At 40.7% G+C, this 12,586-nt stretch overlaps 2 protein-coding genes across 2 annotated transcripts in view; both read left to right on the forward strand.

The window, feature by feature from the left end:
- The first annotated feature begins 7,654 nt into the window (after positions 1-7,654).
- LOC117945886 (homeodomain-interacting protein kinase 1-like) lies at positions 7,655-10,543 on the forward strand. Its single transcript, XM_034873617.1, has 4 exons — positions 7,655-7,795; positions 8,799-9,059; positions 9,253-9,444; positions 10,346-10,543. The coding sequence occupies exons 1-4, from the start codon at positions 7,793-7,795 to the stop codon at positions 10,541-10,543; spliced, it is 654 nt and encodes a 217-aa protein (XP_034729508.1). The 5' UTR covers positions 7,655-7,792.
- A 74-nt stretch (positions 10,544-10,617) lies between these two features.
- LOC117945887 (homeodomain-interacting protein kinase 2-like) overlaps positions 10,618-12,586 on the forward strand; it is a 2,414-nt gene continuing 445 nt past the window's right edge. Inside the window, exons 1-5 of the mRNA XM_034873618.1 lie at positions 10,618-10,760; positions 11,326-11,442; positions 11,573-11,644; positions 11,755-11,942; positions 12,507-12,584. Of these exons, the coding sequence (XP_034729509.1) occupies positions 10,683-10,760; positions 11,326-11,442; positions 11,573-11,644; positions 11,755-11,942; positions 12,507-12,584 (533 nt within the window). The 5' untranslated portion in view covers positions 10,618-10,682. The remainder of the gene's footprint in view (positions 10,761-11,325; positions 11,443-11,572; positions 11,645-11,754; positions 11,943-12,506; positions 12,585-12,586) is intronic.

A 12,586-nucleotide genomic window follows, 5' to 3' on the forward strand; every position in this document is an offset into this window, starting at 1 on the left:
CCCCCCCCTCATAGTCTCAGATGGTTTCATTTAACATAACTGTTGGTGTAAAATAATCAAATTAACCAATATTTCACCAAAAGAAACTGTTTTAGAATGGTAACCCCACCATCCTGTCAAAAGAAAACCGGTGTATCCAGTAAACTGGTGATTGATGGCTCTATAATCTGAAGACAAATGCTACTATATATCATCATATTGTCTGTTTTTATAAACCGCAGCTCCATGACAAACTGGGTTATCTGTTTGTGTTCCTCTTGCCTTTGTGTTGGGATTAGGGCGCTGCTACAAGCCACGTAATGCATTTACAGTGTGTAAACCATAGTGACATCACAGGCTTATCAAGCTGTTGTGGAAGTGTGCAATTCATTCTTGGTAAAAAAATAAATAAAAAAAAACTACACACACACACACACACACACACACAGAGTACTGTGCAAAACTCTTAAACAGGTATGAAAAAATGCTGTACACTAAGAATGCATAAGAAGAGGTTTGTGTGACCACCCTTTGCCTTTCAGACAGCATCAGTCCCTCTCGGTACACTTACACACAGTTTTTGAAGGAACTCGGCTGGTGGGTTGGAGAACTAATCACCGGTCTTCTGTGGGTGTAGGCTTCCTCAAATCCTTCTGTCTCTTCATGTAATCCCAAACACACTCGATGATGTTGAGATCAGGGCTCTGTGGGGGCCATGCCATCACTTCCAGGACTTCTTGTTCCTCTTTACGCTGAAGATATTTCTTAATGGCCTTGGCTGTATGTTTGGGGCCAATCATACGCCTCCCTGATGGATAAGTATCTGCCTGTATTACTTAGCGTTGAGGACACTGTTAATCCTGACCAAATCTCCAACTCCATTTTCAGAAATGTAACCCCAAACCCGCAGGGAACCTGCCGCGTGCTTCACAGTTGCCTGCAGACAATCATTATTGTAGCTTTAACCAGCCCTTTGGCAAACAAACTGCCTTCAGCTACAGCCAAATATTTCAAATATTCAATCCAGAGCACCTGCTGCCATTTTTCTGCATCCCAGTTCCTATGTTTTTGTACATAGTTGAATCATTTGGCGTTGTTTCCATGTTGGAGGGATGGCTTTTTGGCTGCAACTCTTCCATGAAGACCACTTCTGGCCAGACTTCTCCGGGCGGTAGATGAGTCCCACTGTCCCCCTGGTTTCTGCCCGTTCTGAGCTGATGTCCCTGCTGGACAGCTATTTGAAAGGGAAGTAAGCTTGATGTGTTTTTCATCTGCTGCACTTAGTTTTCTTGGCCGACCACTACGTCTACGATCCTCAACGTTGCCCAACTTTATGCACTGTACCTTTAAGAATGGATTTTGGTTTGAAGGCAAAGGGCAGTAACACCAAATATTGATGTGATTTAGATTTTTCTTTTGTTTGCTCACTTAGCATTTTGACTTTTTTTTTTTTTTTTCTTCACACCTGCCCAAGACTTTTGCACAGCCTAGTACTTTGGTACAGTTCTCTCTCTCTCTCTCTCTCTCTCTCTCTCTCTCTCTCTCTCTCTCTCTCTCTCTCTCTCTCTCTCTCTCTCTCTCTCTATATATATATAAAATAACGTCTACTCAAGCATCTGTCATCCCTCTTGGATCTTTTGTGTTATTGAGGTGAACGTAGTTTTCACACATTTTTCTTTTCAGATTGGATTCGTCCAACAAAATGCATTAAACTCGTCGCTCCCAGTACAAGCAACGACTCCTGTAAAAGAAGGATGTATAAAACAATGCCTTATCAATGTGATTCATTGTAAGACATTTCTAAATCCAAAAATGAAAATTCCTTGAGAAAAAGACTTTTGCTGATTGTATTAATTTAACTTTTACACACACAAATAAATAGATTTTATAAATCAGAAAAAAAAAATCCTAAAGTATTTTCACTTTATAAAGGTAAAGTATGTTGTACACAGTCACTGGTTGCAGAGTAAACTGGTGAAATTTTGAATTGATCCTGCAAAGTTAATTTTGTGTGTGTGTGTGTGTGTGTGTGTGTGTGTGTGTGCCGAGTAATGCCGCTGTTTAAAACATAATCCCGGCCGGCTCTGTAATCTGGCGAGGGGGGGATTTCTCTATCCAGCAGATTGACCATGAGGATGTTATTGAGAGGGATGAGGGGCCGGAGGGAGATTACTCCCTCTGTGGGATGGGGGGAGGGGGTGGGGTGTGGGAACGTGAATTTATTTTTGATCAGATTTTGTGAAGGTTCAATGTAGTTCAGTTTTCATGTGAGGCCTGAAGCTAACCTGTTTTAGTTGCTGATCCCTGGATGGTGGATTTTGAACTTCCCTAACAAACCAGTTGCAAACACCCTTTATCATGTCCAACATATGGGTATGAGTATGGTTGTATGAGGTAGTCTAGTTCTCCACCAAGCAGACAGGAGTACCGGCACAGAAGCTAAGCGGTGTACTGCTGTCAACGGGAGAAGCAGCGAAACGTTTTTTAGACACCTAAAAAAACTGACCTTAAAAAGTCTATATCAGTTAGTGTAAACTACACTAAGAATATTTCACAGCTTTACCTTGCCGTCAAACAACCCTGAATTTGTCATCTATGCTCTCGTCAAAGCCACTAGACTCCATTGACAAAAATGGTAATTTTACCTCGCAGATGAGTTGCTGGTCCACCGCTGCAACGATTGATTAGTTTGTCTTTCAGTTGTTTCAGTTCCTAAGCATCTTAAAGGAACACATTGATTTATTGGGGCTTTAGCGGAACTGAACGGAACTAACTTCTCGGAAGCTGAAGGAGTGTTACTTTGGCGGATTGATTAGCACAACGCCTGAAAAGCAGCGTTGTTCCACTCCGCTCCTCACCACGGGGTTTCTCGTGTGCTGCTAGCGAATCACGCGGCCCAAATAGCAGAAGTTGCACTGCTATGGCTTCTGAGAATATAGTTACTAGTTTGTATACGGTCAGAAGATGGCTGTGTCTCATGTGACCTTATTTGTACACCATTAAACTATGCAAACTGTACCATACAACATGTAAATAGGAACATGTTGGCGTTATTTTGTCACTTATTGGAGCAGTAGGCTAGTTGGAGTTGGTTACCTACAGCATCTGTGCTAAGCTAGGCTAGCGGTGGGTGCGCTAGAGAGTTACAACACGCACGGAGATGAGAAGAATATGTATGGATGTATCTAACTCTGGGGGATATGGTGAATAAGCTAAAGTCCTTATAAGTTGGAGTGTTTCTTTAAAAGCAACAACACAAACAAGCTAACTAGCTGAGGCAATGGTAGACCAGCACATCTCATGTTCTGTGAGGTAAAATCTGTCGAAGGAGTCTGATTGCAGAGATTAGGAGTCCAGCTTCCAAAGTCCAACTCTCAAACTTCTGAGCTGTTCTGAACAGGTTTCTAGAGCAGATGACTGAACACAGACCAACTGCCTGCCAAAGGGAAAAAAAGACCTATTTGCATTTTGCTGACGCTCCTGCTGAGAATATCTGACAGGGCGTGAGGAAGGAGGGGTCAAGTGTTTACACAGGGGCATTTTAACTTGACACACAGGCTCAAACAGTGACCTTTCAGTTCCAAGACGCTCTGTCTGTTAGCAGTCTGCGGCGATGCTGACGTCAAATGTCTCTGTGTTTAGGTGTGAATTTCATATTCTCTTCCTGTAAACTTCAAAAAGAAGGAGAGTGACATGTTTGATACATGTTTGTTGAGATTTGCTCTTGCGTCAGTATTTTGCTAATTAAGGCAAATAATTAAGGAAGTCTGGATGTTGAGTCTTCTTCCACCGGACTGAGTGACTTTCCAGGGGTATACAAAGCTCATGAAACTTCATGATAGCATGTCATGCATTTCACGAGACATGCCTGTGGGTTAACCTTGAGATCTCATTATTACTGTGCACATAAATGTGGATCAATTTCTAACAAATAGAATGCATTTGCAATTCAACAACATACTTCACATGTTGCAGTCTGTGCAGGCTTGCAGATGACAATGTTTAGCACACTAACACATTAGATGAAGTTAATTTATGTATTCTTTATTTTTCAGAATTTTGTTGACATTACAGATGGTAAACAACCTTTTAATTCTTAATTTCGCCCAGCTGTGTTTGCTCAGTCGTTCTGGTCATTGCTGATTCCCTCAGTTGCATCCATCCGTTTGATTTCTTCATTATGCAGCCCCCAGCTGGTTTAAAGTGTGAATAAATGAACAAAGCAAATCTATCTTTCTTTAATATATAGCTGGGACCGCTCATATTGTCTAAACTCTTTTTTAGAAACTCAGAAAAAGCCTGTTGTGGATTATAATGTGTGCTCACGTGTGTTCTGATACAGTGACTCTTTTAAAGTTGGTCCTCATACCACTTGTAAACCTGTGTGTGTGTGTGTGTGTGTGTGTGTGTGTGTGTGTGTGTGTGTATGCACATTGCTTCCCCAGAATGTTTCATAATTAACATGGCCGTCGCCCCCTCAGGCTTCCCACATCTGCGCTGAATCTGCCACTACTGATAAGCTTCCACTCTACAACCCAACCGTTCCCTGTGACTCTTTTATTTCTTTCTTTCTATATTTCTCTGTATTTTATCGGCCAAATCTCGTTTCCCTCGGCTTTTTACCATCTGTGACACTTCCTTTACTCCTTACCTGCCGCTTCTTCTTTTGAAGCAGCTCACAGGACAGAAATGTTAGTTCATTCAGTCAAAAGTGATATATCTCAACAACTAATGGATGAGCGACCACTTTAGATGGTTCTGGATGAATTGTTGATCACTTCAGCTCCTGATGTTTAATATAGAGCCACCAATGTCAGTCAACGGCTGTGCATGAAGTAGGGGTTGTCACTAGTTCAAGATCCAATAAGACCTTCCTGAACCAAACATGCATTAATTTACAGAAAAGTGATAGAAAGGGAAAAGAAAATGGTACATGTCTAATTTATTAGAATATTAGTTGTAGAGAGAGAGAACAACACTGGGAGCAACTGACTCCTCTCTGATTGGTTCTGTGAGATACATGTTTCTTGTGGGCCCCCTCAGTTAGAGAAACTGACCAATCTCTCAGTGTAAGTCCGTCTGCAAAAGAGCAAAGACGTAGATACTTCAAAATATAATACCAAACTCAGACCATAAAAGCCCCATTTGTGTATCACATGTAACATGGGTTTCAATTAGCTGTATTGCAGCAACTGTGTGTGTGTGTGTGTGTCTGTGTATGTGTCATCATGTTTTGTGTGTGCTTTAGATCCTGCAGCAGCATCTGAAACGCCGCTGGTCCTAGCCCTTTGTGGAGGAGCCTGTTGCTATAGCAATGGCTCCATAGTTACAGTTGATAAGCCTGTGTATACCCAGCGTTCCGTGTGGCAGGTCGGTGTGTGAGGCCGCTGCACTGTAGATGCTTTGAAACCCTAACCCCAGACCACCTGCACCCCCGTATAAAATATTTTACCAGTATTGTGTTGCTAGGAAACAACTTGGCTCCAAGTTTGTTTCCAGCCCAGATGTTGATGTTTACAAAAACCTGCAAAAAAAACCATTTATGGTACTAGAAGTTACAACAGAATCATAGCAATGGTAATTATTCCTTCAGTTTCCTCTCTGTGTCCTAACCTCAAATTAAAATGTCTATTTTAACAGACTTGGTCACAGTTAGGAGCTCTATGTGGTGGCTGTGGCTCAGTGGTAGAGCGGTTGCCTGCCAATCGGAAGGTTGATGGTTCGATCCCCGCCCCTGCAGTCATTGTCGAAGTGTCCTTGGGCAAGACACTGAACCCCGAGTTGCCCCCGGTGCTGCGCATCGGAGTGTGAATGTGTGTGAATGTTTATCTGATGAGCAGGTGGCACCTTGTACGGCAGCCCCGGCCCCAGTGTATGAATGTGTGTGAATGGTGAATGTTTCCTGTAGATGTAAAAGCGCTTTGAGCAGTCGTTAAGACTGGAAAAGCGCTATATAAATACAGCACATTTACATATGTTTTGCTATTTATTTATTTAGACTGACAGACAGAAATTCATCTTAACAAAGCCACACTAGGATGATCACATGTCTAGAAAAGGTCATCTTTCTGATTTGTGTGTTGTAAGAAATTGATTTAAAAGAATCAGAAAATTGTGTGTTTCCCAGAATGTTGAGTTACATGATGTGCTCAGCTCAGGTTAGGATCTTTCATATCTATTTTATGTGTAGACATAGATTTTTTTCCTTTTGGGATGACTCCTGCAAAAAAATTGAATTTCCAGCAGCTTCCAAGACATATATAGCATTTTTGTAGTAGGCTACACCTACTATCATTGAAACCTGGCAGTTTGAAAATAGTTATTGCAGTTATTGCAGGTTATGCATGTTTTTATTTTATTTTATTTTTTATTGTTGACATTTCACTGCTGTGTCTGCATGCTCATAAGGGCATGAATGTTGCTTCGGTGTGTGTGTGTGTGTGTGTGTCTCCGTATGTGTAAGTGTGTCATAAAAAATGGAGAAGGCTAAAGTAGGCCAGCAGTTCACAGCAGCACCACATGGGCGTGAAAAGACATGTCCCTTCCAGCCCACATGTCTTCCTCTTTGTCCTCTTCTGTCTCCATCTTCCATCCCTCCTCTCCCCTTGCCTCCTCTCTCCTACTCGTCTTCCCCCCTCCTCAGAGCCATTGTTTCTTCACCGCCCTTTGTCTGACTCCTTCGGAGGTACAGTGAGCGACAACAACCAAAAATGACTCTGATAGAATAGGGTGCCTTTTGTTGTCAATACACACATGTACAATGAGATTAAAAGCAACTCCCTTCCCAGTGCCAACATATGCGTAATAAACACAACAACATTAAATAAAATATCCTCAAGAATATATCGGCACAGTCACAGGGTCATCTCTTCATTCATTTTATGTGGATCCAGGGTCTCAGGACAGGGTGGGGGTGCATGCTGCTTGCCATTTAAAGGTTATTCTATTGTATGACTGTGCTGTGTTACAGTGGTGTGTAAAAAACTCTGATTTACTGACTTCCCCGTTGAAATTTTTTGTGGACTTGGCTAGTTGGAAGATGTGTATTTTAATGTGTATTTCTAAGATTTGTAAGAGAGACCAGTTTGTTTGAGGCATGAGTTGCAATCATGTCTTTTTGATAAAGACAAACATCCTTAAATATTCTATGTTTGAGGGAAGGGAAGTATCCAATATAGTACAACATGAAACTGTTAATTTGTTTTTCATACAACATTCTATGCGCCTCTGAACATTCGTTTGTCTACCCTAATCTGTGTGAGAGCGGTTAGTGTGAGTGAGTGAATGAACTGGGATGGGTGGGACTGGGACAATATGGGTGCTGTTAGCCTTGGAGCATCAAACCCAGAACCTCTTCACTTTTATTGTTAGCCTTGTCAATGTATAATTCAATTCTGTGTGGAAAAAAAACATAAAATGAAAGAAAGATCGACCGACATGTGATTCTCTACCAGCTAAATATTAGAAGAGCCAATAACCGGTTGCTGCGTTGTGGTCGTTTTAGAAAACAACAATATTTCAGACACCTGTTCTTTTGATTATGTTTGATTGTAAACAAAGGCTCTGGCTGCAGAATGCAGAGAATGTTAGAACATGGCATCATCTTCTAGAAGCTCCAATGATCATAGAATCTACTATGATGCCATGTTCCAACATTCATCAGAAAGAACTGACTCCAGAAGAGCCATTACTTAGTTCTGTTCATCAGTTCAACTGTAGCTTTGTTCGAGTAGAGCACACAACTTCACGATCAACTTCAGCATTTCAATTAACAGAAAATCTTTTCATGTAGAAAAACATCCCAAGTGACAACATGGTAAGTTGTTTAAATGAGTTTGATTTAGCGTTAGGCTGGTTGCAAGTGTAGAGTCCACTGATCTGCTTATTTTTACTAAAAGCAGATCTATATAAGTTACTATTTAAGCAAAATAAGATTAGATAGCTGCACCCCATCGTGCGCCTCATTTTCAGTTTATGCTGTATTTAGTCTGATCATGTTATAATGGATCGAGTCTGATCGGAAAATGTGTAAAGTGGCATTTGAAGAGTTGCTTTACAAACAGATGTGATTACAAAACAAGCAGAAAACATCTTAATTCAAAGAAATGAAATTACTTTTGATTTATTTGAACTTTTTGTACTTCTCAACATGTATTCAGTGTTTCCCCTATCATTATAAGGTGCAGCACCCAAGCCGGTGTTTGCACCACCTTAGCTGAATAACTGTAAAATCCATTTGTGCTCCACAACTAACGTTAACTACTAATTACTTTTCTAAGATCTAATGGGTGTTGTTGTCCCCAGTGGACTTCTTAAGCAAGTTTTGTCTTTTTAAGCAAGCTTTTTGTTGTTTATTTGTTATCTGCAATGGCTTAAAAAGAAAAGGTGCCAAATTATGTGTACTTGTATTTTTCTTGTAAATAAAAAACTTAGCATTTCTTTAGGGAGGACCCGTAAACCTTACAAACTTAGGGGGAAAAAAACTTTGCAATTAGCAATCTCACAATCTTATTTCACTCAGTTACTGACAGGAAAATGCCATTTAAATGGATGCTTTACAAACAAATGTGATAAAGAAAAGCAAAAGCATCTTAATTTCAAGATTTCTGATGTTTGTTTGATTTAACTTTGGTGTCGTTCTCAAAATGGACGGTATTTACATCAGCTTTTTAGTCAGCCACCACATAAATCCTTCACATTTCACTCATTATTTCATCATCCCTGCATGCAAACTCATTACAGTGCTGTTGCTGGCGGTCTGTTACTTGAAACTGAACGTGACGTTTTGTTGTGTCCATCGCTCCTTCCTTCTCCTCTAGTCTTCAAATTACAGAGACGAATCTCATTATTCTACATCATCTGAGGAAGAGGAGACTTCATTGCCTTCATCCTCTACAGAAGAGGACGCCCAGGTCACCCAAGACGTCCTCTCCTCCCCCTTCTCTGATTACCTGATTCAGTCTTTTTTGGGGGAGGGCACCTTCGGAGAAGTCGTCAAATGTGTAAAGTCAGCCACTCAGGAAACAGTGGCTGTGAAGATACTGAACAACAACAACTCAGCAGATGATGTACAGAACGAGGTAGAACAGAAGGGATGTGTATCAAAAGGGGGGGGGGGCCTCAGCCCCTCAGCCCCTAATTAGAAAGTGACACGCATACAGTGTTTTGTAAAAGTTTTTAACCAAACCAAAATCGCCAATGGTTTCAATAGGCTTCATGTATGCTTTGAATGCACTTTAAACACTTAAATCTAACATCTCATGTGTTCCCCAGGTGGCCATCCTTCGAAAACTGCAAGCTTTTGATTCAGACAAATTCAACTTCATCAGATTCATAGACATGTTTAATATTGGCGAGCATGCTTGTCTTGAGTTTGAAATGCTTGACATGAATCTGTGGGACTTCTTGGAAAAGACACCTTCACACGTACTCTCTGTAAACGAAATCCGCCCAATCCTTCACCAGGTATGTACTGCCAGAGGTTTGTGCTGTGCCTGGCAAACTTTCCATTCTTGCAAGATGCAGTTTACATTGACAGTGAGAAAACTACATGCAATTCTTAGTTATGTTTTTAATAAATGGGACCTCAGTTTCAGTCAGAGTTGGGCAAAAGTAGGCTTCTCATGTCAGCCGGCGCCCATCAATTTGGTTCTATGCTAAAATGACAGTTGTCTCAAGCAAGTTTTATCAGCTGTTGGTTGTAAACACCTTCTCCCGCTGCTTGGTTTTAAATGAGAAACAGTCAGGGCTGTAATTCTCAGTCAACTATTAACGCTCATGTAAGATTTTCAACTAATCGATTAGTTCATTTAATTGATGGATCTGGCCGCTTTAAGTGGTTGTTAAGACTAAAAAAGTGCAATATAGACCATCTGTTAAACTGAGTTTATCCAAAATTAAACATGCAAAAACACCAAATTCAAATTATGTGTTTACCAGAGACATGCTCACTTGTTTCTTAGAAATAAATCATTCAGCATAAAAAATGACTAACCTAAGCTACGTCAAAGTCCCAGGCACCACGTCCTGACCTGTTGATGATCGAGGCTAAGGCTGCCACCGGGTCATGAGACAACCTTCTTTAGCGGTTGTAGCGTACAGTCAATTTGTCAGAATTTGTCGTAAAAAGTGATAATTTAGCACATTTTTTGTGGTTTAATTCCCTAGAGAAAGTAGACTACTGGTAAGACAAAAAGGTCCTTACTATTGAACTTTAATGTATTCCACTGCATTAAAGTATGAGGCGTTTCTATTTCTGTTCAACTTCTGACTGTAAATAAGTAATTTGTTCTGAAATGACACAGAAAGCATCAACTGATCGGAAGGACCAGGATTGAACTTCTTGTGATTTCCTCATGTCTTTTAGATGGCCACAGCTCTGCAACTCCTGAGGAGCCTGGGAATTGTCCATACAGACCTTAAACCAGACAACATCATGTTGGTGGACAGTGTAAACAAGCCTTTCAAGATTAAGATCATCGACTTTGGCTTGGCCCGTTATGTCTCTCAGATCACATCAGGCTCGTACATGCAGTCACGCCATTACAGGTATCTTACAAGCTGACAACAAAGCAGATTTCCACCTTTAGATTGTATGTTTATAACAAAGCAGCCGAAATACAAAACTAAAACAACATATTTGTATTTGTTTTCTTAGGTCTCCAGAGGCCATCGTGGGATTTCCCGTCAACACAGCCATTGACATGTGGTCTTTGGGCTGCATTGCTGCGGAGCTGTTCCTGGGCTATGCGCTGTACCCCGGCGACTGCGAGTACAACATGGTCAGTGTTACACTTAAAACTCAGCTAAAAACATGCCAACACGGTTATATTATTTTGACTGTGAACAGTAGGCCTATTTAAAAAAAACTAAATAAAATCATGTTTAATGATCAGTTGGCACTTTATTTCAAGGAGTTTGATAAGAAGATTGATTCAACTCAAGTCAAGTAGAACTTTATTTGGGAAATTGGTTTTGCAGCAGTAATAATCACACAAGAGCAATTTAAACACAATATAGAAATGGTACAAAAAACAACATTAAAAAGCCATATTTACCAAGTGTAGTTGGGTGATCAAGCTGATATTACCTTCCTCTGTGATTTAATTATGGAGCTAGATTAGCTTAGTTTAGCCTAATGATAATGGAAATGGATAACAATCTTTTTATTTAAAGTAACGTTTGTGTATTTCCCAAAATGTGAATCAATTTTCTTTGATTTAGGCATAATGAACGTAAAGCTTAACATGAGCTTTTCTGCATCAGTTTGATTATATGAAACTAACCCTTAATACTGTTATATGTACCAAGGGTAACTGACTTTGTGACTTTGGGTTGTGTCAACAGCTACAGCATATGGTGCAGACTCAGGGACAGCTGCCGAAAGAACTTCTGAACAATGGCCTCAAAACCTGGTGCTTTTTCCGCAGACTCAAGGGCCGTAGACGTAGCTGGACATTAAAGGTACAACCAACTCGCAGCTTTCACCTAGAATGTCTTACTTTTTACCTCTTTCTTTCCATCAGTACTTGTCTTTCCATTTGCCACGTAGTGTTTGGGACAGATTAGCCAAACAAATATTATTTGTCTTTAGACGCCTTTTGAATACGGACGCACAGTCATGCGCAATGAGAGCTATTTCAACTCCCTGAATGACCTGAAGAAGGTAGGAAGTCCCGTTAGGAAAATCTGAGTTTTACTGAAAACAATCCATTACCGTGAGCCACAAAGATGAACAAAGATTTTCACGACTTTTGTGCTTCAATTCTGATTCAGTTAAGACCAGCCTGCCATCGGTCAAACGAGGAAACCAGGGCAGAAACCAAAGACCTGGAGAGCTTTGTGGATTTGCTTAAGAAGCTGCTTCATCTGGACGTCGGTCAACGGATGACACCCAGCCAACTCCTGAGGGATCCACTCATCACCATGTGCGACCTGGCTAACAACTACCCCAACAGCGCTTAGTAAGTCTACAATAAAGATAATCTGTGAGGAACTTCTGTGCCGTTGAGGATGGATGATGATGATGATGATGATGATTTGTGGACCATTGCACATGCTATGTATCTTGATCTTTTGCATATCCCTCAACCTTTTAACACATCATGCACTAAACCATGCAACCCCTTTTTATTCTTTAAAAATAAGTCTTTTTTCCCTATTTTTCATTTATTTATTTAGCACATTTAAAAACAACAACAATGATGCATTTACGAGTCACTAAGTATGAAATAATTATGTAATTATCCCATTAATGTGATAATGTTCATGAATGCATCATCCATCCTGGGGCAACTGCCCGAGTTTCCCCCGATGCTTGCGCCGTAAATGTGTGTGAGTGTTTATCTGATGAGCAGGTGGCACCTTGTACGACAACCTCGGCCACTGTGTGTGAAGGATGAATGGTTCCTGTGCTATGTAAAAGCAACAGATACAAAAACACTTACAGTCCATCCATCAAGGCTTACTAAGTGCCATTGTTTGGCAATAAATACTTTTCTGACTCTGATTTGATTTGATTTTTTCAGCTTGAAATCAGGCTGTGAAATGATGGAAGTCTGCTGGGATCAGAGTGTGATCCATCATGACATGGATCAGCAGCCACGGC

Source organism: Etheostoma cragini, chromosome 6, assembly GCF_013103735.1.
Source record: "Etheostoma cragini isolate CJK2018 chromosome 6, CSU_Ecrag_1.0, whole genome shotgun sequence".
NCBI lineage: Eukaryota > Metazoa > Chordata > Actinopteri > Perciformes > Percidae > Etheostoma > Etheostoma cragini.

Excerpts from the sequence above, each read along its gene's own strand:
- LOC117945886 (XM_034873617.1), top strand. Across the intron at positions 9,060-9,252 it reads CAGATGATGTACAGAACGAG|GTGGCCATCCTTCGAAAACT; the intron begins GTAGAACAGAAG and ends TGTGTTCCCCAG. Across the intron at positions 9,445-10,345 it reads TCCGCCCAATCCTTCACCAG|ATGGCCACAGCTCTGCAACT; the intron begins GTATGTACTGCC and ends CATGTCTTTTAG.